The sequence below is a fragment of the Harpia harpyja genome, chromosome 5 (assembly GCF_026419915.1).
Source record: "Harpia harpyja isolate bHarHar1 chromosome 5, bHarHar1 primary haplotype, whole genome shotgun sequence".
In the NCBI taxonomy this organism is placed as follows: Eukaryota; Metazoa; Chordata; class Aves; order Accipitriformes; family Accipitridae; genus Harpia; species Harpia harpyja.
The window spans coordinates 75,106,003-75,130,658 of record NC_068944.1 but is presented as its reverse complement, the minus strand read 5'-3'; the positions used below and the strand labels follow the sequence as shown (position 1 = coordinate 75,130,658).

General features: G+C 37.7%; 1 protein-coding gene across 9 annotated transcripts in view; it reads left to right on the top strand.

Moving 5' to 3' along the window:
• PTK2 (protein tyrosine kinase 2) overlaps positions 1-24,656 on the top strand; it is a 227,748-nt gene that overhangs the window by 128,385 nt on the left and 74,707 nt on the right. For all 9 annotated transcript variants that reach the window (XR_008235252.1, XM_052787688.1, XM_052787689.1 and 6 more), the window contains 7 exons: positions 4,191-4,270; positions 5,796-5,858; positions 9,893-9,947; positions 14,295-14,435; positions 15,162-15,239; positions 16,248-16,355; positions 17,604-17,721. Coding sequence is in view for 8 of the 9 variants with exons in the window: in XM_052787688.1 (XP_052643648.1) it covers positions 4,191-4,270; positions 5,796-5,858; positions 9,893-9,947; positions 14,295-14,435; positions 15,162-15,239; positions 16,248-16,355; positions 17,604-17,721 (643 nt within the window). In the remaining variant the exon portion in view is untranslated. The remainder of the gene's footprint in view (positions 1-4,190; positions 4,271-5,795; positions 5,859-9,892; positions 9,948-14,294; positions 14,436-15,161; positions 15,240-16,247; positions 16,356-17,603; positions 17,722-24,656) is intronic.

Here is a 24,656-nt window from a genome sequence, read left to right as displayed (position 1 = left end):
AGAGTGGTTACTTGAGGCTAGCAGCATTTTAAAATATGTTTGCATGAAACTGAAGATGTTCTTAAGCTGTTTAGTTTAACAAATGAAGTCCTTCAGTACTGGTATCTACGAGGCAATGAGCTATGAAGATAAATGAATACATATTTGATCATGATATACTAGTAGGCTCAAATTAGCATAGTTTCTGCAAGGGGAAGTTTTATATGTCAGGATCGACAACTGAATACCTCAAGGAATGGGTAGATAACAGCTTTGAAATTTCCTGGTGATGCAAAATTGTTGAAATGGTTCAAAAAATTGAATGCATAGTTAAAAAAAAGTTTAAATATAAGTGAACTAGCCAATGGATATTTGATTTGGGCAGACGTAAGGTGGGCTAGCTAATGGATTTTTGTGAACAGCTATGTTAGCTTTTTAGGTGAAGTAACTTGCTGTATACATGAAGGTGAATTCTCAGAAAAAGGGTAGGAGAATAAAATGAAAGCTTGTATTTAAAGTATGATTAAAGTTCATTAAACCTCACTATGGATAATATAAACAAGAAATAAGCTGATGATAATTTCTTTTAACTTGATACATTTATGGAATATGGGAATCCATATAAGAACTGAACTCACGTAGAATTTGCATCTTCAATTTGTTTATTTGTCAAATATCCCCATGTAGACCTGCAGACAAGGAGGACTGTTCTGTTGTTTGCCACCTATGTGTACTCTAGGGGTCATTTACAGTAATAACATGGGAACCTGAAAAATATTTTCCTGATTTAAGTGCTCTGAGCTTGGGTCTGACAGTTTTAATGCAGCACAGGTTTCATATACTTACTGATGAACAGAAGTTCTTGTTCATTTTTCTGTTGAAGTTACTACGTTGTGCCATTTGTGAAGGTATCTAGACGGTAGTTCTGATTTAAAGTCAAACAAAATCTTGGTTATAGAAGACTTTCTCTTGGAGAAATACTATACCATTACTGACAGGTGCAGTTCTGCAGTAGAATGAAGAGTAATTGTAAATGGACAGTAGTTGAGATAAGATACTACTCAAAATTTCTGCATTTTTTGTCTTGTTTCCAGAAGTGCCCTTTCCAGGGAGACTTCTTCCCATTTTGGCACTTGATACTGAGCAGTACAGGCTGGTCAGAAATGCCCGATTTTCTGGATTGCCAAATTTCTTGAAAATGCCTCCAGGTGTTGTAATGACTTTGAGTGCAAGGGAGATTGAGCTTCTGCAGAGAGTTCAGTGAAGGGCCATGAAAATGATGAAGGCCCTGGAGCATCTCTCCTCTGAGGAAAGGCTGAGAGAGCTGGGACTGTTCAGCCTGGAGAGGAGGGATGGTGCAAAGAGGATGGAGCCAGGGTCTTTTCAGTGGTGCCCAGTGCCAGGACCAGAGAAAATGGGCACAAACTGAAACACAGGAGGTTCCCTCTGAACATCAGGAAACTTTTTTTTTTTTTACTGTGAGGGTGACTGAACATTGGCATAGGTTGCCCAGGGAGGTTGTAGAGTCTCCATCCTTGGAGATATTCAAAAGCTGTCTGAACACGGTCCTGGGCAACTGGCTCTAGGTGGCCCTGCTTGAGCAGTGGGGTTGGACCAGAGGACCTCCAGAGGTTCCTTCCCTATGCGATTGGGGTGATTCAGATGGGAGAACTCTTCAGTCACTTTGTATCATCAGGCAGTCTTTAAACCTGATGCTGAAGAACAGGACCTTAAATTCCCCCTGCAGAAAATATTTCTGCAATGCCTTCTTTGCCGAGTCTTTCAGATGAATGGAATGTGTCTGCCGTATCTTATAAATAAATAGATAACATGATCATTTAATTTCATTTAGGTTGGAGAAGACCTTTAAGATCATCGAGTCCAACCGTTAACCTAACACTGCCAAGTCCACCACTAAACCATGTCCCTAAGCACCACGTTTACATGTCTCTTAAATACCTCCAGGGATGGTCACTCAACCACTTCCCTGGGCAGCCTGTTCCAATGCTTAATAACCCTTTCAGTGAAGAAATTTTTCCTAATATCCAATCGAAACCTCCCCTGGCACAACTTAAGGCCATTTCCTCTCGTCCTGACAGTTCTCTCTAATTTATACAGGGTTGCTTGTAAAGGATTTCATAAATTAGAAGACGTTTCATCCATTAGAGCAATGACTGTTTACTTGGCTAATGCATAGGACTCTTTGCACTTAGGGACCTTCATGGTTCTGAACAAAAATACAGAATCAAAACATCTTGACTTCCTGGAAGATGCATCTTTCTCTCAGTTTATATCACTTACAACCATTGTAATTACCTGATATATAGAGTCTGTGGTTTTGGGGGGGGGCTTTTTTTAACCTTTAATGAGACAAATCTTTGTAAATGTTGCCAAACTCAAATAGAATGCTGTTTCACATGAGAAGGTGTTTGTTTTTTTCAATTGTAAGCATAATGAAGAAAAAGACAATTCTTAATTCTACATATTTTGTGTATTACTGCCACGGGAATACAGAATGACTATTTCCATGTGTGTATACAAATAGCAAACTGTATGATGCTGAAGGACAATTTTTTATTCTCCTGTCTTCATTAGTATTTGTAGGCATTGACTTGAGAAGGGTTAAAAGCTTATTGTTTTGTCATGTGGAGTACCTGTATGAGTTCAAATGCAAGAAGCTTTCTCCTGATGTTGCAGCTATTGCAATAATTCATATTCTCACTCTTGCGCGTATTTCTTCTTTCACATCTTTCAATAACAAAAATTTTTCATGCCCTTCATAACTAGGAAGGTCTTATGTATTTGTTGCTTTGTAGTCTAGGGCTGGATCCAGCTGTCACATTGGTGGTGAGAGAATGCATGCTCATGTGTTACTGGGAGGGTGCTGACTGGAGAGGACCTCCAGCTGTTGAATCTGTTGCTGTACTTATCTTTTGAATTATGAATTTTATAGCAGTAGCAGTTTGAAATAGTTTTTCTTACAACTTGTCATCACTCAAAAAAAGCATTTTGTAAAGTGTATTGCTTTCATAATGTATAATCTTCTCTTTCGTCTGCAAGTCAGTTGTGGATTTTTGTGATACTTCAGGACTTTCTGCAACTTTAGGATCTTAGACTTTAGGATCTCTATAGCAAGTTTATGATTTCATAAGACAGAGGATAACATGAGGCATTAAAGAAAAGTTGTACTTCTGTAGAGATACGTTACTGGTAAAAAACGCTTGTTGCACAGAAGACAGGATCAGAGTTAAATTCTTCAGCACTTGTTCTGTTCTCTCTTACTGTCTTTTTTTTTTTTTTTTTCCTTGGTTAGTAACTGAATAAATTACTTACTCCAATGTGATGAAAGTATTGCCTAAAAAGTAGGCTTTCTGCCTACATTGATATTAGTAAATAAAACAAGTCCAGGACACGTGATGAAGCTTTGACCCACCATAGTCCCATCTTGTTGAATATTTAGCGTGCTCTGTGGTACAGCTTTTGCACATGCCGCTTTACCACTCTTCTAGACTGTGCCCAAGCACAGCTGGGGGACGATGCATGCCAGCAGTGGTCCAAATATGCTGGTTTGTCCCAACCATCCTTCTCGGGAGGGATGACCATTTGGCCATAGCATTTGGCCTTGTCCAGGTCAGAGCACACTCCTTGGCCTGTTTTATTTCCTACTGTAGATGGTAACCATCTAGTTTCACTCTTGTTTCTTCTTCTTGCTAGTTCAAACATTATTTTAAGTCAGTATGTAGTATGGTTTTCACATGCTACTCTTCTTACTGCTATTTTTATTTTCACAGTAATGCACGGACATTTGTCTGTTTTATATGCATGATTAGACGCACCTACAAAATTAAAAACTGTTGACCAAGATGGTTCAGGAATGCAGCATATATTCACGTATCTTGAATGCAGGTGCAACCATCTGCTCGGCCTCCTGTGAAGATTTTTATTATATTCAATAAAACATAGGTAATACTGGTGTAGATAAGGAATTTTTAAATTAAGTTTGTTGCAGTCGAAATGGTTTTCTTACAAAACTGCAGCTCATTTGTGGAGAATATGAACATAACTTCTTTTTTTCTTCATGCACTCTGAATAGTCATTCCAAAAAAGTAAACTTAAGACGTATTTATTCTAAAGTTGTTTGGGCAGTATTTTAGTCTGTATTGGCACTGAACTGATCTTTCTGTGATGCGTACCTACTTCTTTTGCTGTAGGTGAAAAATGACTATATGTTAGAAATAGCAGATCAAGTGGACCAGGAAATTGCTTTGAAACTAGGTTGCCTTGAAATCCGGTAAGCTGATAATTTCATTTATTATTCAACATGTTTATGACAGAATGTATACATTAATTTTGAAACTGCTTATAGTTCATCGATTCCTGACCAGTATAGTTGAATGAAACATCATAAGACTTTTTTGCTGCAAAGTAGTTTGAAGAAAAACTGAATAGACTGTATTGCAACCAATTTCTAGTGATTTTAAAATTAACATTAATTTTAGAATTTTAATTAATTACATCTTGATACTGCCTTTTGGGTGAATTCTTCGTCTGAATAATTCAAAGGCCTGTAGAGTACAGTGAAGTACACTTAAAAAATGCATCTGTGGTGTTATTTAGCAAATAGCCTTGTCATTGTGCATATATAAATCCTACAGCTAAAGAATGTAATTAAAGATAAATGCTGCTACCTTTCTTCCCTGCATTTACTTAATTTTTAATGTGCTGTTTTCAAATGATTAAATCTTAAGGATTCTTTTGGGTAGTTTTGGTGTTCTTGTCAACTGTATAGACAGCTGGAAAATAAAGATAAATTTATTAGATTAAGAGATCCTTGAGAGAGTTCCCAGCACAGCTTTTGAAATGCATGTTTTGGTTTTTGCTAATTCATGGAGAATTTCCAGCCTGAAACATTTGCTTTAGTTACGCTGTTGTCTCACACAGGGAGATTAGGGGAGAAGTAAAATAGATAAGAAATTAATGGCAAATGTAAACTTGTTAGCAGAGAATAAGAATGTCCTTTTGAACACTTATTTTCCAAAATAAAATTTAGGCTTACGAAATTTCCTAGGTATCGTAGGAGAACCTGACGTCTTCACTGTAAGTTTTGCTGGTAGCCCCAGAGGAAGCAAAAATTCTTTGTGTAACTGCAAACTCCTTATTGCACTTAGAAAATCATTGGTGCTTTATTTGAAAACATGTAATGAGTGTAATAATCCATGATTATTTTATCATCCAAATCCTGCTTTCCATGGTTCTCATGCTGTGGCTCTTCAAAGCATTTTCATGAGCTATTTCTAGTAGATGACTACTAAGACTGTCTTATCATAAGCATTACTGGTCCACTTTCTCAGTGAAAACAATGATCCCAGCCCTCTCCCAACAATAGCTACTCATTCTCGATTTATTAATTTTTTTTTTTATATGAACATGTCTGGATTGAAACTGTTAGTTTTCATCATTCCGTGCTTCCTTTGGTTCTCCCTGTTAAATGCAGAGACGTAAGTGCTGTTAGAAAGGAGGGAGATAGTGTTAGAGGTAGAAAGTTGCTGCTGAAGGGCAGGTTAGATCACTTCTTTTGGTAGCAGTGTACTTAAGCTGGTTTACAGTGGTTCTGAAAATGCAGTACTGCTATAGTCCTGTGTAATGTTCCATACATTAAATTATTTTGTAAAATAAAAATCTGATCTGTTGAGATAAAAACATTCTGCCAATGTTTTATAATGGTAAGTCTCTGAAAGATTTGACTACGTTGATGTTGTAGTTTTAGGCTGGATCATCCAATAATTGTCGCTTTCAAATATTTTTCCTGACTTCAGGAGATCCTACGGAGAGATGAGAGGCAATGCATTAGAAAAGAAGTCCAACTATGAAGTGTTAGAGTAAGTATTGTGTTCTAGCTGGAGGTGTGAACTGTTTCCTAATCAGGAACATTAAATTCAGTTCAATAACAGAACATTTCTGTTGTAATTTTTTTTATTCCATGAAGTTTGTTGAGATCTTTGAGTGCTTTAATATAAGAAAAGGATGATGAAACCTATTGAGGTATAGAAGTAGGAAGAGCACCTTTAACTCTGGTCCAGGGAAACAGGGTTGGAGTTGTTTAAACTTGGATCAGGAGGCTTTTGATGACGTCTTTCAATTTTGCTAATGTTTATGGGTTCATCAAGTCCAGTTCTAAGGTGATTTTGTTTCTAAATGTTTTTCTGTGCATAGTTGCATTCTTCAGTTGTGACTTAACTGTGGTAAAGTTTGAGTTACTTGAAAATGTTTGTGGTACTGTTTTTATTTCTGTTTGCTCAGTACATGGATTTCCTGAATTGCGACCTTGCAGTTAGGAAGTTTGTTAGTTATCTGTGTATCACAAATTTTAAGATGACCAAGAAACGGCCTTATACTGACAGTATTTTGGTTACTTAATCATGTTGTATAGTAGATGGCTTTAGTCCAGACAATCCAAAGTCCTTTAGAAGCTTCAGGGATTGAAAACCGGTTTTATTTGTATTAATTTAGTGGAACAAGCTTCATACATACATATACCAATGATCTGCTCTTCACTACTAATTATCCATGTGAAAAGATGCTCTACAGTTTAACATAAAATTGGGATAAAAGGTTGGTGTAGCTGTGAAGTCTCTGGTTTTTACTTTATTTTTAATAAAATGTGTGCTAACTTTTAGAGTGTGAAATTAGAGAATTTGGAGGTGGAAGGTAAGATTTTTCACCACAATGAATAAGTTCGCAAGGATTTTTGAGGAAATGGTATGCTTTTAATAGGTAAAGATAACTTTAATGAATTGCCTGCTTATTTCTGTAGTTCCTGCTATTTATATAGTGCTCCTCTATCTGTGCAGAATTTTTAAAGCTTTGTTTTTGTTTGAATGAGGGGGGGTTTTGAAGGACTTTAGTTTTTTGTTGGTAACCACTAGTAGAAATATCCTGGTTGAGGAAATGTGCAACAAAACGAGACTGGACTAGTACAGATGAATGGGATGAGCAGATAGACAAGGCTAAAAGGTGATACAAAAAAGTTTTGAAAGTACTGTTACAGTGGTTGCAGTTTACATATGTTCCAGTAAGAACTTGAGAAAGGTATTTTTAAGTCAGTTATTTGGCAGCTCATAAGCTACAAACATTAGTAATTAGGTTAACAACTTCGGAAACAATGAGGCAAGTGAAACAAGGGTCATAACAGATGACACAAAGTATTAATTAATAATTGTAACAGATGAGAGTTCCTGGAGGACTCAGCATGGGGCTGCTTCCAGTTTAACAGTGACTTGTTTCTTTCAGTGGGTGTGTTTTCCAAACAGTAACTGTTTTGGTAGGAAATAACATAATTGCTGCTGTGAAAGACAAAAGTGAAGCAAAACCCTGATATGCAAAATCTAGCAGCTTAATGCCATGCAAAATTGGAAATGTAGAATTGTGCACTTCAAGATTATTTTTAAGTTTTTGGGGGTTTTTTAGGCAAAATGTGTTTTGTATGGGATTTAGCTGGGGGAGATGAAGGATAAAAGCACCTTAAAGTGGCTATAGAGAATTATAAGCTAGTAAGAGTCTGCAAAAAGTGCCAGCCATCTCCAAAATGTACTCATTCGATCTTACCATCTTAATAGCATATAAAGGTTTATCTACATAAGTAAAATTTATTTCTCAAGTGAGGCTTTTTGTTTGTTTGGAGGGTTTTTTGCTAGTTTTAGTACATCATGAGGCACTTAACCAGCTGAGTGCAATTTTTAAATGACACTTTTTTGCATTTGGTGTGATTGCTTCTTGCCTGTCTTTGTCAGATGTCTACTTGATGTATATTCATCTTTGATCAAATTTTCATACAAGACCAAATCTGGATGGGAAATGGTAGATAGAATCAAACTGTTAAGTAGCCTTTAATAGTTGGGCCTTCATGTAGTGAAAGAAGAATTTTTTCATAATAAGTGTGAAGCCTGTTAGCATAGAACAGGGATAATTACAAGTACAAAAATGGGAGCTATATGAAGGAACAGCTGCAGCCACAATTTTGTAAAAAGCATGTTAAAGTCTATTATGTTAATCTAACATTACTTTTTTGTTGTAACTTCAATTGAGATGAAAAATAGAAATAAAGATACATGTTGCCTAAAGCTGCTTATCATTATATGACAAGCAGTATCATCTATCTGTAGTTGGTATTTTATTAATCCCATTGAAGTTTATACATTAAAAAAAAAAATTACATTTAAGCCCACAAGTAGGATGGAGTAGATGAGGTTAAATACAAAGCTGTAGTAGAACTGTATGAACCAGGATCTCGCTGCTAATTATCTCTTACTGGCAATCAGAAAACAGATGTCTTGAGTTCTTAATCTGGAGGACTGAGTTGGTGTGTATCCCGAGTTAGCCATTTTACTCCCCCGCAGTGCAGCTGAGGAGGGAAGGGAAGGAGTTTGTAGCATTGTGCATTTAAAACTGTTTGTATGTTCCAATTTCCAATGCTTATTCCCTTATTTATAGGTATCTATAGTTTGTCGTTGACTATGGCATTAAATCTGTATGCTGCTTACGTTAAAGTCTATTCCAGTAAATCTCCCATCTCAGTTAAACACAAAATATGCTTTATTACCAAATTTTATTGAGTTGTGTTTTGTTGTACTCTGCATAAGAATTTTTTCTGAATTTGTTACATACAGATCTGTACAAAAGGCTACTCTACAACTCTTTTTAATAATGAATCGAATCAGGTTGTCGCAGCCGTGTGCTGCAGTACTGTTGAGATGAGTAATACTGGAATGATGTAGGGTGCTTCATTTTTGAAAACACCACTTCACTCTCAAATGCTTAATGTTAAACTAATATATTCCTTGTCAAAATATCTTTGCATGTTATTTAGATGGTAATAGTGTGTTAGATTTATTTAACTGTGTGGGATGATAAACCGTATATAATTTGCATTTGAGAAGAAATGCATAAAAGGAATTAACACTTATGGAAGTTTTATAATCTTTCAGCTTACTGTCATTGCACAGATGCCAGTGTTCGCTGCTGTGCATGAATGTTCTGGTCCTTTTAGTTGAGGATGTTTTTAGTATGTTTTGTGAAATTGTATACTACTTGTCTTTAGGGAGCTTTAAAAATACCCTGTTTTATTATTTTGAGTAAGCTTTTTATATTGACTTTAATGTTGGCTTTCTTCTTGGGCTGTTAGGTAGCAGTAAATACACACTGTATAACTCAGGCTCACTAATGGCTTTTCTTTTCTTTGCCAAATGTAAGAATTCCAGATGTATTTCTGTTTATGTTCAAAGCATGCAGTCATGGAAAGCTTGCTTTCATACTCATTTCAGAACATAAGCGTGTTTGTTTAAAAGAGATTCTAACCTCTTAAATTTAAAGGAAAAAATTCAGTAACACCTTTGAGAGGCAAGGATATAAGTCCTTTTCCTATTTACGTTTTTCTTTTAGTTTTTCCTTTTTCTCGTGCAAATTTTCTGCTAATACTGTACGCCTAGTTCACAGTCATGCAAGATCTGTTACACCTGGTTGTACAATGATTTTCTTCTGCACTAACATACCTCTGGCAACTTCTCAGGCATCTTTCTTAGCTAATATTTAGTTGTAGTGATACATACACACATCAGATGTAAGCTAGGCACATCTGAGCCACAAAAATATTTAATCCTATGGCTCTGGGTTTCAAACCAGGGCTGCAACCCTATTTATAAGTGTGAAAGTGAGCTCGATGTATATCAGTTTGCAAAATCTGAGTTCATGGACAAAATTAGGATCCTGATTACTTGCAATAAAAAGATGGGAATTTTAACATTAGATGCTCAAAATGAGGAAAAAGTGAGTCAAAATTTAAAAAGAAATTAATTATAGTGCTGCAAAATACTGCACAATGGTTTTTATATTAATGCTCTGTGTGTTTTTGTTTCAGGAAAGATGTTGGTTTAAGACGTTTTTTCCCGAAGAGTTTACTAGATTCAGTGAAGGTAATTATAGTTCCAGTCAATTGTATACTACTTAAAAAAATAGTGTCAGAAATCTGAAAATTGCATTATCTTTTTCACCATATAGTCATAAGGGAATTGCTGTGCAGTTGTGCTGTCTTGGTGAAAAAATATCAAAGCTGTCTGTCAGATTGGTAAGATATAAATCGATGTAGTACAGGTGTGCAGCTGGCAGAACTAAGATAGTAGTGGTTTACGTGGCCGTGCTGAGCTACTGTGAGAGAGGTACACCTCTGCCCCTCAAACCTTGTGGATAGAAGTTCATAAGAAGCCCTCAGATCCTCTAGTATCAAATAACAACTTCCCCCCCACCAAAAAAAAAAAAAAAAAAAAAAGAGAAATGAGACTTCTGGAGAAAGAGGAAGGGGACATGTAAGAAAGCAGCATATTTTTAGTGGCAATTCAATAAATCATATTCTGCCTTTCTTGCTCAAGACTGTATCCGACTCATTCAAGGAAGATTTCCAGTATTTTCCACTTATGATAATCCTAGTTAAGAGTATAAATGTTAGTTGAATCTCTCTTCCATTGAAGTCTGTGTGTTCCCAGAGTAAAAAATGCAAATTTTTCTTGACATGTTTTGAAAAGGGGGATTAAGAATGGTCACCAAGTATTTTTACAGCCATAGCAGTCTGGATATGAATATCTTGGTAAAATATATCTTACCATTCATACGTGAAAGTACAGATCACAAATTGGTATTTTAGAGCTGGTTTTGGTAAGCAGTGATAGAATTCAACTTCAGATTTAGAAACTTTCTACATTGTGATTTAAATGGATAAACAGAAAATGTCTGTCATGAAGGGGTTTTGTTTCAAAAGACTTTTGAAAATCAGAAGCTAATGAAGTCAAGTGGATTTAAGTAATCCCTCTGCATTTTAATTTAAGCAATTAATCTGAAACTGTATTCTCTGCTAATGAGAGAAATTGTGGTGAAAGGCTCCAGACGTCAAAGAATGAGTAACTGTCTCAAAAATGGTATTACGGAGCCAGAAAACTGACCAACAAAGAGAACTGCTCTTTAGAAATCATGAAACGGAGAGAATAGCAGAAAGAAGTAGCAAGAATTGCCAGAAGGTGAAGCTGAGTAGAACCTTGCAAAGACATGAAAAAAAGGTTGGACATATGAAGAGGAAAAACAAGGGAAGGAAGAATGGGTCTGCTTTTTAATTAAAGTTAAATCCCTATTAAAAATAATGTAGGATTCATTCCAATGATTAAATGACTCTCCCACTTTGTGAAGACTGATGATTTTGACCTTGCAGGCAAAGGAGGGCTCCTGATGGCCATGAAATAAAAAATTAATTATTTCTCTCTATTAGTGAGGTAAAGTGTAGAGTGTAGGGCAGTGGTAATCAAATTTGTTGACGTTACGCATTTAGGAGATGCCAGCTATACAGAGGCTATCATTCTGTGTATAGGAAGACCAGAAGGCTGGAAAAATGAAAATCAACATATTTAACAGTGCCAAGTATTAGGTGATATACAGGGGTTTAAAAACAGAAAGTTCAGCTTTATTTAGGGAGCTCGTTAAATAAATAAAAAAGAAGTCAGGAGTTTAAAGACATTTATATATTGGTGGATTACAGTGTCTGTAAGAGATAGTGTTGTAAAAGAAAGCAAGTGCTGTCCTAGGAGGTGTCTCGGGAGGTGTCTCCAGGAGGAAACATTAAAGTCATTGGACAATGCACTATGTCTCATACACACTGCAAATACTTGTGTTTATCCATGTTCAAGAAAGAGTAATCAGCCTAATTGAAGTACAGAGGAACAGTTACTGAGTCAACAGGCCTGCCAGTTTCATTACTTCACCAGAGAGGAATAAGAAATCTTCCTGTGTTTGGCTTAGTAAATGGTGCCTTGATGATGATGTGACTGCTAAGCCATGCTGTCTGTATGTAGCTATATCAAGTATGCAAACACCACAGGGGAAAAAAATCTACTTATACTAAGCCAACAATTGGGGCGGGGGGGGGGGGGGTGATGCGGGGAGATGGATGTAAGCCAGATTGTGTTTAGTTTGCAAATCAGGAGTCTTCACCGTCACTCTAGAGCATGCTTTGAGCAAAAGCAGAGAAAAAAAAATTGTTCTTAGGAAATATTTTAAGAGCAAATTTTCAGTGCATTTCCCTTGAAGTTGTCATTTGCAGGTATTTCTCATAAAAGGCTCTCTTCCCTTATGGAAGAGGTAGGGTTTTTTAACTGACTTTCTGTTTACCCCTTACTAATGATCTCAAAGTTAAAGTGAAGAGTAAGTCTTCTTGGTGGACTTAATGAGCCAAATAACATATGCCATTATGCATGGGAGTCAACATGATGCTGAAAAAGGCCAGGACAACAAACTATGGGCAGAATAAAGTATCTTTCAACAACTGAGTGGCTGAAATCATTGGGACAACTTGAGCTAGCAGCTTTTTTTCTTTTTGTAGTGTCTTCCTCCTGGTATTTGCCAGGCCTTCATTTAAGGCTAAGGTCTTCAGTTCCCTTAACGTTGCTTTTCTCAGTAAAAAGGAAGATAATGCCTGAGGCAGCTCTGGGTGCAGTAGGGAGGTCTCCTGACTGCCAGATGCTTTCTTTATCCTACGCAAGTATCCGCAGCCTGTTAGAGTAGTGATCCACCTGATAGTTGGTAGAAGGTTCTGCTAAAGTGACGCAGTAATTTGCAGTTACAAGAAAATGGCACGTTTCCTTGTTAACTTCATAACAAAAAGTTTATGTGTCAAGCTGAGGGTTTTTTTCAACCCATATATATGTGTCGTTGCAAAACTGATCATCATTTTGTATGTGAATATGCAACACCCTTGGATCACTGCTATTAGAGTAACTCTTTCGTGAACACTCCTTTTAAAAAATTCTGGCTATTTAGAGTTCTGAATGTTCTTTAAAGGCTTACGAAAAATGAATGCCTGATCCGACTGGAAGTGTTAACAAAAGGAAGTTTATATCTGTGTAGTGCCTGGGAGCTGTTAACAGGCAAGGTGAAAGAATGAAGAGGTTTAATGCTGTTACAATAGGACATTTAGATATGTTTTGGTAGAGGAACAATGGTAATTCCTGTCTTAACCTTGACATACTGCAAAAATAAGCATGGTTTGACCTTCTATCATTGTTGTTAGTTGGAAGATGTATTGGAAGTGGGTATTACTAAGGTTTTTTAAACCACATTCAGTCACTTTAGACATGGGTCAAGCTTTGACAAAGGGAAAAAAAATAGATGTTTATGGGTTTGACATTTTGGCATTATGTGATGGAAACGGTGGGTCACCTGGCGCTACACTACTTACAGAGCATACCTGTACTCTTAGGTCTTTTCCAACCTAAATGATTCTGTGATTCTTATGATTAGGACAGATGAGGAGAAGGCACTGCACTTCTGTCTAGATGAATTCTAGTGTTTAGAAACAGATGTTTTTGTTCAGGATTCTTGACTGCTTGTTCAGTTTTGGGGCATGTTAAAGAGATTGCTTCTCAGATTCTGTTTTATTTTCATATGAGTGGCAGCCTTCCCAGGGATTATACATTATATACAGACAGATAACTTCACTTTTCATAAGTCTTATTTTAGTTATCCTTTTTCTTTTTTTAAATGCAGTTGTTTGAAAGCCCGCTTGTATCCTCTACGTGCTTTCTTTTTCAGGATATGCAATTAGGTGTCTTGCTCTGTCCAACTGTCCCAGATGTTGGGATGATGATTTGTCCTGCTCTAAGTGGTTATTTCTACTCTGAAAACAGTTAATAAAATGATATGCAATAGAGTTAAAATAGTTTAATTTAAATGTTTGGTTACTTTTTACATTAATTTTTAATTTTAAATTTTAATTTTATATTTTTATATGGAAGTTATTTTGCATATTATCAGACTTTAAGAATCCACTATACTATGGATAGTCTAAGATAATGTGCGCAGAGATTAAGATGCAGCTACAGCTGGGTTGTTACAAGATAAGAGAATGGTGATTTAAGTTTAAAACCTAGTATGAAGGTGTAGGTTGCTGTGTTTTTGTATTGGTACACAGTTAAGAAGTTGGGAGATATGAAGAATCTAGAAGAAATAGTTCCTGTAAAGGTTAACATGTTGTCTTCTATTATAATTTATTTAATACATTATTAGTTAGATATTCCTTTTATAATATATAGCAGAAATAATTTTGTTCCCAAGCAGAAGTTAGAAGGCAGAACCATTACTTACGTTTTGAAGCTTCTTTTTTTTCTTGAGAATTGTCTGCATCTTATTGATGAAGAAACTGTTAGTAAGTGACTGAAACTCTTAAAATGCACCGTCAATGATTAGATTTAAAATAATTGATCTTTAAACATTTTAATACACAGGCCAAAACACTACGAAAATTAATCCAACAAACATTTCGACAATTTGCCAACCTCAATAGAGAAGAAAGTATTTTGAAATTCTTTGAGATCCTCTCTCCAGTGTACAGATTTGACAAGGAATGCTTCAAGTGTGCTCTCGGTGTAAGTAGAGGAATGTGGCAGTTGCCAGAATGCATGCTGTAGTTATGAGTCTGGTTTTGCTCAGTTCTGCACCTAATTGCTTGCTTAGTTCCTGTTTTGATGTAGAGATGATTGGATTTCATTAACAACAAAATATATTTATTGATTTGATTTAGAACTTTCTGAGTTGACTGTTACAAAAACACCGTTCATTAGTAGGGTAAGAATTGTACATTATTAAATATTTCTATTGGTGCTTCGTTTGAAAATCATGCAATTTTTAAGTTGATTTTGTGAGGAAATGAGACTTCTCAGCTGCTTCTGGTTGTAAATTTTCCTCTAATGCCTTTTAATCTCTACCAGTTTCAAAAAAATGTTGAGAAAGGGCCTTAAGTCTGCAAGCTTTGTGAAAATAGACACTCAAGTACAAATGAGAACATGAACAGCAGTGTCCATGAGAAAAGAGGAAGTACAGGAAATACATAGTTCTCATGTAGACCTATGATAAAACACGTGGAAACGCATTTTTGAGTAGCAGAGATCCCCAGGAAACCAGTCCTGAGGAGTTTTGCTACTTACAGAATTACTTGATTTTAATATATTTTGAATTGTTTGAAGAGTTTAAAAGCGTCTAGAGATTAATTACTAAAACCTGTAATTATAACATTGGAGGATAGCGTTCCATACATAGCAAGGTCCTGTCTTACTGTTGAAATTCTGTCCTGTCTTTCTCCTTCAATTCTGAAGTCAAGCTGGATTATCTCAGTGGAACTGGCAATTGGCCCAGAAGAAGGAATCAGTTACCTTACAGACAAGGGTGCAAATGTAAGTCTACTTCTGTTTTCTCAGTTACTGTCTTAACAACCATGACCTGTTGTGAACTGAACTTCACACAGAGGGGAATTGCAAGTCTAATCTTTGAGTTAAACACAGAAGAACTGGGAAATTCAGCATACACAGCTGTTACTCAGATACTAACTCATGATTTGGGATCAGAGAAGATGCAGTTGGGTTAAGTGGAGAGACATTGTCAACTTCAGCACTGAATTTGTTGGCTTTTGTACCCAATGAAGTGCTCTCTTGCAGAATTTGAAGAATAAGTGGTGACTTTAACAATGAAACATGAAAATTATTCTAAATCATTCTCCTCTTTCTTAGGAATGTGTAAATGAAGAGCTTGTTTAATCAGTTAGTGTTTAGCATTTGTGCAGTCATTGCTGGTTTATTTGCTTTACTTCATACCCTTAATAGCCTTTTCCTTGCCTGATATTGACTGTATCGCAGTATTTCCTGTACACCTCCGTGGTGCAAGGAAGTTACGTTCAGACAGGTTGTTCTAGCAAAATGTTTGGGACCTTTACAGTCATGAATTAAGTTGAGCCTACGTCCAGCTTCTATTGAAATTAATTCAAAGGTAGTGAAAAGGTTTGGAGATCAGGAACGCATAGCCAGCTAAGAACATACCTTTTACAGCAGTCTGGAGGTACGTTAAGTATGCTGTGAGTGCAGGTTCCATGTGGTTAACCTGTTGAGTTTTCTGTCTTGACCTCCAAGACTTGTTTCCACTGTGTAGTTTAGCCTGTGCCTGCAGTTACTCAACACTGACCTCTGTAGGCAAACTTGGTGCTTGGTTTCATTTTGCAAATACCGTGGATATTTGTATATGTTGTTAGCCAAAGCCTAACGAAACTGTAGGAGGAAGCGGGAACAGATTTCTGCAGGTATAATTTAGAGATCAAAGTCTACATGTGCTTTTGTGACATCAGGAATAAAGGCAAAGTATTTTGCTGTAATTTTGAAATTTTCCCCACTTTTTCTATTGCCTTTCTGCAGCCAACTCATCTAGCAGACTTTAATCAAGTGCAGACTATTCAGTATTCAAACAGTGAAGACAAGGACAGAAAAGGGATGCTGCAACTCAAGATAGCAGGTGCACCTGAGGTATGATATTGACAGTTGTGATAAACTTACTAGCTTTGGTTTTCCTACACTTAATGAAGATATTCTGTATATTATACTTTTGTTCTTGTCTGTAACTTCATTCTGGATTTTTCTACTGTCAGTGTAATTATGATATACTAAACGTATACTTCACTTTTGTACCTGCATGTTTAAGCTGGGCACTGCCTGTCTGTGTATGTGTACAAAGACTTCAGTTACTGTTAAACTCTGTTGCTCCTCCTATACTTAAAGCCAGTGCATTATATTTCAACATTTTGCATTCCGGGCATTCTGCAGTTGTTTGATTTTTCTTGTTCTTTAAGGGTAAAGGGAAGGGAAGTGTGAGCAGTCGTCATTATGCTAGTCAGATATTTTTGTTTTTAAAATAGATTTAGAGCTCAGTACATGTTCTAGGTTTTGCATCTGGTGCTTGTAGACTTTGATATTTGTAAAAGAAGCTTAATTGAAAAATACGAGCCCTCAAGTGCAACTTAATAGTAGCCTGTGTATGTGTATGATGCTATGTCCTAAAGAGGAAACTGAGCAATTTCACTTTTGTGAAAAGGGGAAATATGAAAGAAGGAAAATTTGTTCCCTCATATTACATGGAGGCAAAGCTGGAAGGGAAGTAAAATTTTTTTGCTTGGTCTTTTCCAATGCACTGGAAAACAGTCACTGTGGTAGGGAAGGATTGAGGGCAAGTTGGCAACTCTGTGCAGAGGATGATGAATGTTGGTGGTATTAAGATTAATAGCCTGTCTGTATGTCTCATCTCTTTTTCCACTGTCCATCTTTCTTTTTTTATTTTTATCTTTTTTGAAATTGGGAAGGTTACTTTTTAGGGCAAAGAATAAATTGCCGCAAAAGGGTGGAAAAAAGACACCACCTGTACAAGCTTTAAGGAATAAGCAGCTTCTTCAGGATTGTCATAATTACAGCCATAAAAGTCATAGCAGTTGTAAGGAACAGTGGTTGACTGAAAGTTTAGCTAGCAAGCCACTTAATAAGCCCAGATTAATATTACATTTGGGTGGAGGGTATTATCAGCAGTGCTTTCGAACCTTGTGTTTTAAATTTTCTACATAAAAAGTAAACCAAGAATCTGGTTGTTCTTTGTTCACCCACATTTTTCTGTTTACTGTTTGCAAGTGTGTGTAAAGTTCTGATGCAATGAGACAGCTGTTCTACTCAGTGTTTGCAACTACAATAATACCTCTTTGTTGGTGCTTTGTGTTTTTCCTTCTTTAGCCTCTGACAGTGACAGCACCATCCTTAACCATTGCAGAGAATATGGCTGACTTGATAGACGGATATTGCCGACTGGTGAATGGAGCTACGCAATCTTTTATTATCAGGCCACAGAAAGGTAAGGAGGTGTTTCATTCTGGTAGTTGCTATGCTCATATCTACTGATAGCTTATTTTGGACTTGAATAGAAGACACAAGGTAGCAGCAAAACCCTCATTTGGAGGCTCTTGTCTTCCGGGGGGAACCATAGGTATTTTTGTTATGAGAAACACTGATAGTAAATGTCACTCCATCAAAAATTACTCAATGGCTGATAATTTAGACTGGTTTTCAGTAATCACTGCTTTACACTATTCTAAACTTAACTAGCAGAAGTAAATTGTAATTGCAGGCACTCCTAACAGGGACGTGTTATCTTGAAATGTGATTCCCTGATACACAAGTGGAAGTTCAGAGAGGCTGGTTAGTATGCATGTGGATAAGGTTCTGACTGGTGATAATTTTTAAAAATTTCTGCCTTCCTCCTAGATACTCAAAACATCTCTGTTTGGAAAAAAAAAAAAACTTTGAGAGAAGTCTCATGAGCTTTTCTCATAAAATAGACTAAAGCAGAGATGCATTTTGTACTGTTGATCGGTTGTTTCTGTAGCAACCCACAAGCTGGAAGCAGCGAGACAAGGGTGGAGGTACACCTAGCTTTAAAGAGAGAATTTTAATCAAATTTCATTCCGTTTTTTTCTAATTTCAGACACCTTTAATTATTGAAAAACATCCAAGCAAAGCTGCTTCAGAATGGAAATTTCTGTCCTCCTGTACTAATCTTTACTCATGGAAATTAATCCAACTTTTTTGGTTTCTAAAACAATGAATAAATTATTTCCTTCTTCTCTATTTCTAATACAAGAAAGTACCCAAACTATCCCAGAAGCTCTCCAATCTGAAGCTGAGTCCCTTTTTAGCCACATTTTTGCTTTTTTGTGCCACTGGTTTTCCCTGGTCTGTAGTTGTTCAAACGGGGTAACGTTATTAACATAGTTCAGGTCTTTCCCAGGTCCATATATAGCATCCTGCCTGCGCATGGCAGAAAAAAACCCCAAACTGAAACTTGGTCATTCAGTAATGGAGAAATGTGATTGTAGGGTGTTAGATGTTTTGATAGCACTTAGTAATTGTTCAAATTTTTCTTAAACTTGCATGTTTGTTTGTTATTTCTGACCCGTAGCATGTGACTGACCTTTAGCTCCAACATTAGCAGCTTTGTTAGAATTTGTGTTAGTCATGCAACCTTATCTCCATACAAAGGAAAATCTTCCCTCAACACAAACTCTGCTCTTACAGCCAACCTGGTGCACAACTCAGTGATGATGAACCATTGGCACCAAAATTTGACACCAAAAGGATAAGCTAGTATCAGTGATAATGCTAGTTTATTCTAAAAATAAAATAGGCATCACAAACCAAGGTTTTCATTTCACTAGACTAGTCTATATCTGTGGGTGATTGTCTTTTGTGCCTCTTCTTTTCTGAAAAATCATGGTTTGGGGTTTGTTAACAATCCTTGTTATTCACTCGTAAAACTTTCCTTTTAATATGCAGTGGATTGGGTGTTTTTCAGCCTGAACTATAGTAGACAAAGCTGAGCTTCTAAAACTTTCTGGTATCTTAACACAGTACCTTTCCCCACCTCTCAGTCATACTAAGTTAATGGATAGCTCCGACTCTGTCCTCTACTTTTTCTTTAGAGACATACATATAGAGTATGTCCAATTCTTGCCACTTCTGCACTGGTAGTATTTCAGAAATTTGGTCCATTCAGTCTACCTTGCCAGTGCTATTATCGGCTTGTTCCTCTGCTACTAGAATGGCTTTTCTTTTCTTACCTATACATAAATAAATGCTCTTAACTCCACAAAATACTACTGCCTCATGATTTCCAATTCTGTCACTCACAACAGCAACTGCAGCCAGTCAAGGCCTTCATCAAGTCTTAGTTCTGTTCGTCCAGTGTGCAAGCTTCTAGTGCTGTGCATTGTGGCACTGATTGTGCTCCAGTCATGTATGTTTTCATTTCTCAGCTAAACCCTGCTCTGCTGTCCTCTGCTGTTCTTGCCCAAGCAAGGGAGCAGCTCCCAGTCAAAATCTCTACAGGTTTTACCATGTCCTCTTCGATACTTACTTGTTTCATGATGCATACAAGCAGCTGCCATCTAAGATTAGCAGGGCACGTGGGTACTAACTTACTGCTGTAGGTGGCAATAAAAATTAACCCACTCTATTTGTAGTTTTTCTTTCTAATTCTTGTCTTCCTCTAACCTGACTTGCTTATCATTCAGCTGTTGCATCTTCTAGACTCACTAAGCTCTGTGAAGGGTGAGATTTCTGATTTTTCTGTGTTGCACAAGTATGCCTTGCCCTGTGGTTTGCTGGTAGGCATGAACGCAAAATAAATCAATGCATTTAATGGAGTGTGTTTATTGTGTGATATTCTTATCGGTGTATTTTAACATGGAGCAAATGAGCAGTGATTGAGTTAAAAGAACGCTACACAGCACTTTGGGAACACTCCTCTTTATGCAAACATGAAGAGAATCCCTCCAGTTAAAATAAATTGTACAGTTCTTTTGTCTGAGGTTTCTTTTTTTGAAGTTCATAGCAGTACTCAACATATAAATTAAACATTTCATAGGAGAGCTGTCCCCACCATGATCTGCATTCCCAGATCCCTCCCACAGTGAGCTTTGATTATATAAGGCACATCAGAAACAAATCATGTAGCAACTCTCGATCCAACAGATGTGTTTTCTCCCCTCTTTGAGCTTTCCCATCGCCTCTTTGTTGTAAATTTACATGTTTATTGCAACTCTCCTCATAAATTAGCCTTCTTGATTACTAAAAGAACCTGTGTCTTTATGATATTATCTCTCTCGCTATCCATTAATGATCCAGTTTCTCTTAATTTGGTGAGAGCACTTGGTAATGTTTAAGACCTGGATAGTACTTGGCATATTTCCATTCAGTTTGTTTTGTTTTTCATAAATATTTTGGTATACAGGTCCCTTTAGACCAATGTGGAAACTTTAAACTTGATATTTGTGTTTCCATTATCACACTTAACTCTTACAGGCAAAGACCAGAAATGAAGCAATGGATAAAAACTTAAATTGGTATTAAGTGGCTATTTACTGACTGGACTATGCACTAAGTAGCTTCCCTGTGATCTTAAGTCTATTGGCTGAATTTTGTATCTATTAATCACTTTAAACAAGCTTTATAGGTAATGCAGAATTGTCAAAACTCTTATAAAAGGCTAAAAAGACTTAGGAAAAAAACACCTGAGCAACTGAAATAGTTATCTGATTGTCATTCCTTTATACCAGAACTCACCTTTACATTGAAACATTCCCTTTAAATCTGAAAGTATTACAGCTAAATGAAAACTCAGAATTTTGAGTTTCAAAATACCAAGATTAAATAATCCATTAATTTCTCCAAATAATCGTTTTCTGTTTTCACACAAATTAACCATGAGCACTGTTTTCATTTTAATGGAATGGCAGCACGTATTCTAATTCTTACGATCATGTTATCACTTTGACTAATTTGACCCCTCACTGATTTTGCTTTCACAATAATTTCAATCAGGTGAGGACAGTTTACATTGTGGTAAATCAAAATACTTGAGAGTTCTTTTCACATCTCCTGGAGCCAGGTGTTACGGGACTGGTGGAAGGTACTGAGCGTACGTGCCAAGGTTTTGGTAGCAGCGGGGCTGCAGGGGTGGCCACTGCAGGAACAGACCAGGGGTTGCCCTGTGCCTGGTCACAGCTATCTCCACACCATTCCACCCCTTGCCTCTGTGACACACACACTTGGTAATTCTCATTAAAATACACATTCATCACACGTCTTTAGGACTTTCACTTATATCAACAAAAATTCCCAACATCAAAATCTAAAGTATCATCATCACAAAAGAAAAAAAGAACAGCATATACACAATAAAACTCTCCTTGTCCCATCACTGCTTTTATGACAATACATTGCCAACACCAGCATCCAAGCTCCCCACAATTATTGCACTCCCTGTCTGACTTTTGGTGGCTACCTCTTTCAATTACTGTTGCTGCCTTGAACTCCTGAAACCCCATGTTAGGCACCAAAAAGGTGGGTTAGCCCTGGCCAGCAGCCAACCTCAGCTGCTTGCTCACTCCCCCTCCTCAGCAGGACAGGGGGAGAAAATAGGATGAGAAAATTCATGGGTTGAGGTAAAGGCAGGGAGATCACTTAACAGTTGCCAACGTAGGCAAACCAGACTCGACTGGAGGAAAATTACTTTATTACCAATTGAAATAGATTTGGGTAGTGAGAAAGAAAGACAAAATTTGAGCAACACCTTCACCCTACTTCCCTCCCCTCCCCCCTGTTTTTCCCATTCCCACCTTCACCCCTTCCCTCCCGACTCGTGTCCCCCCGAGGGTCGGCGCAGGGGCTGGGGCCGGGGGTTGCGGTCCGTCCCCCCCAGCCCCTCTGGGCCGCTCCTCCCTCCTCACACGTCTCCCTGCTCCAGCGCGGGCCCTTCCCCGGGCTGCAGTCCTTCAGGGACAACCTGCTCCCGCCCGGGCTCTCCACGGCCGCAGCTCCGAGCTGGCTGGGACCGGCTGGAACCGGCTGTGTCCGGCACGGGGCAGCCCCGGCCTCTCCTCACAGAGGCTGCCCTGCAGCTCCTGCTGCCGGCGCCTGGGCACGGACACCCCAGTACAATCATGCATATCCCATTTTTTTAACTGAATATAGAATTGGGCAAGATGTTGTGGGTTTCAACTTGTGAAAAACAACATATGCTTTTACTGTGATGCTGTTAGTAACGAATTTTGACTTCAGACCTAAAAGGGTACTAATGAGTGTTTCGTTATTTTATTTGGGATATAAGCTGTAAACGGATGAGCACCAACTTGGGAAACCCTGCCTGAAGTGAGCAGTTTGTATCCAGAGAGCATGTAGGCGTCTATAAGATCAGTTTTGATATGCCATTTCGACTAGTTCCACGCGGATGGATTTTTCTTGAATATTCTCCAGTGAAAGGGGGGGCATCTTTAATACTATTTAATAGTAGGTTTTTATTTCTGGCTGGCCTTTTTTTTTTTTAGCACATACTTACTTTTCCAGTTTCCCCTGTACATATCTGGCCCTCCCCTTGACGCATATCTCCAGCAGCCGAAAGGGGGATGTTGTCCGTGTAGCCGGTCAATGCATACATCAGATTGTGGCTTAAGATCGGTGCCATGTGCTCCTTCCATCTCCCCAGGGCTGAGCATGCGTTGTCCACATCTCCCACCCTCATCATCCCAGAGGACAAGGGCCCAGTTCTGTTCAGTGCATGACAGTGCGTTGCTCTGCTACTACCGAGAGCAAAATCAGTCATGCCTCATAGAATTTGGTGAAGGACAGTGAAGAGGAAGATGATCAGATCTAACTGGGTTTTAGTTGCACCCATGCATGCTTTCTGGTTTTCCAACCAATCTGGAAACAAACATTCATTTAACTTGGGTTAGAGTCTGCTTTTCTCTGTCCATCGCCATCATTTCCTCTGACAGTTTTCCAGCCATCTCAATTCCTTTCATCTTTGTCACACTCATTAACTATATCATACTACTATTCCTCAACTAACTACATAATTCCACTTCTATTCATGTTCTCCTTATCTCACAAAATGTGAAGAGTAGGTTTACTATTAAGATAGAATCAGGATTTTGTTGTGAAAGAGATTTTTTTTTTATGATCCTTGCTTTATATTTTGCACCAATAGGAAGCTGTTCAGTAAGTGGAGACTTGTAGGGAACAGAATAGGATTCTTCTCGTTAAGAAAATTTAATACTGCACTGGAAAGTTAGATTCTATCTTTATCTCTCTTAGATCCTTTTCGATAGGTGGTAATTGACTTCAGCGTACACTAGCAGTTGCCAACTATCGTATTTCTCACTTTCTTAAGAGGTTGGGGTCTACATTTGCAAGAGACAGAAACAGTCTGATATGCAGCTGAGGTCAGTACTTGGAACATATGAAGCATTGTGGCCCTGCAAGTGTTATGAAATCATTCACTGATGTTTCTGAAGGCCCCAAATATGATACTGATGTGCTTCACACGCAGAAGAACCCGAAGGAAATGGAAGTTCCATCTTTAGAATACAGTTTGAATAGTATGCAGTTAACACATGATGGAGCTACATATTAAAGAGCAGGGAAAATTATTTTGAATAGCTGCTTATTAATTGTGCATCCGTTATCTTGCTTTAAAAATATGGAATGGGGAAGTTGACAGTGCAATTTAATAAAGTTATTTTAATACAGAGGTTTGTATATTTGTATCACTTTTTAAATCTTGAAAAACAACAGACTGCAAGTATGTTTCACCAGTAACATGTGTGATTGATTGATCAGCAACATCTAAACCATTAAATCCATTGCCAAATGTAGGAGCAGTGTTGGAATAACTAGCAGTAGCAGCATAACTTGATGTAAACTAGAACACAGGATGCTTTCACAAATAATGACTGACAGCTGATGTAGATATCGGATGGAATTTAAGGTTCTTTTAAGTGTTCTTCACAACCCTAGGGAGGCCTGCATAGTAGCAGGCAAGACTCTTCTGCCAGTTTCTCCAAGCCTGATGTCTTTTGTCCAGTTTCATCCAGTGTGAACCCTCTACTGCCCATTACAGTCTCTCTTTTTTGGTTACCTACCCCCCAGTCTTTTATTGCTAGGCTGTCACCTTTGTGCCTTTGATCTCATACTTGTCACTCCACACTGCCTCTAAGGATCTTTGCCTTTTATTTCCTTCCCCAAAAGGTATCATTTACCCTAACATACCACAATACCTGTATCTCCCACCTCATGCTTCTTGTATAATCTTGCTGTTCTTCCTCTGCCCTCCAGTTTCAGGGCTCTAGTCACTTTGCCAAGCTGCTGCAGGTCATCTTCCAAATCACAGCTTCTTGTTTCCCTTCTTTCCTGCATCTTCCTTTTCAACACCTGCGATCAGACAGATCAAAACAG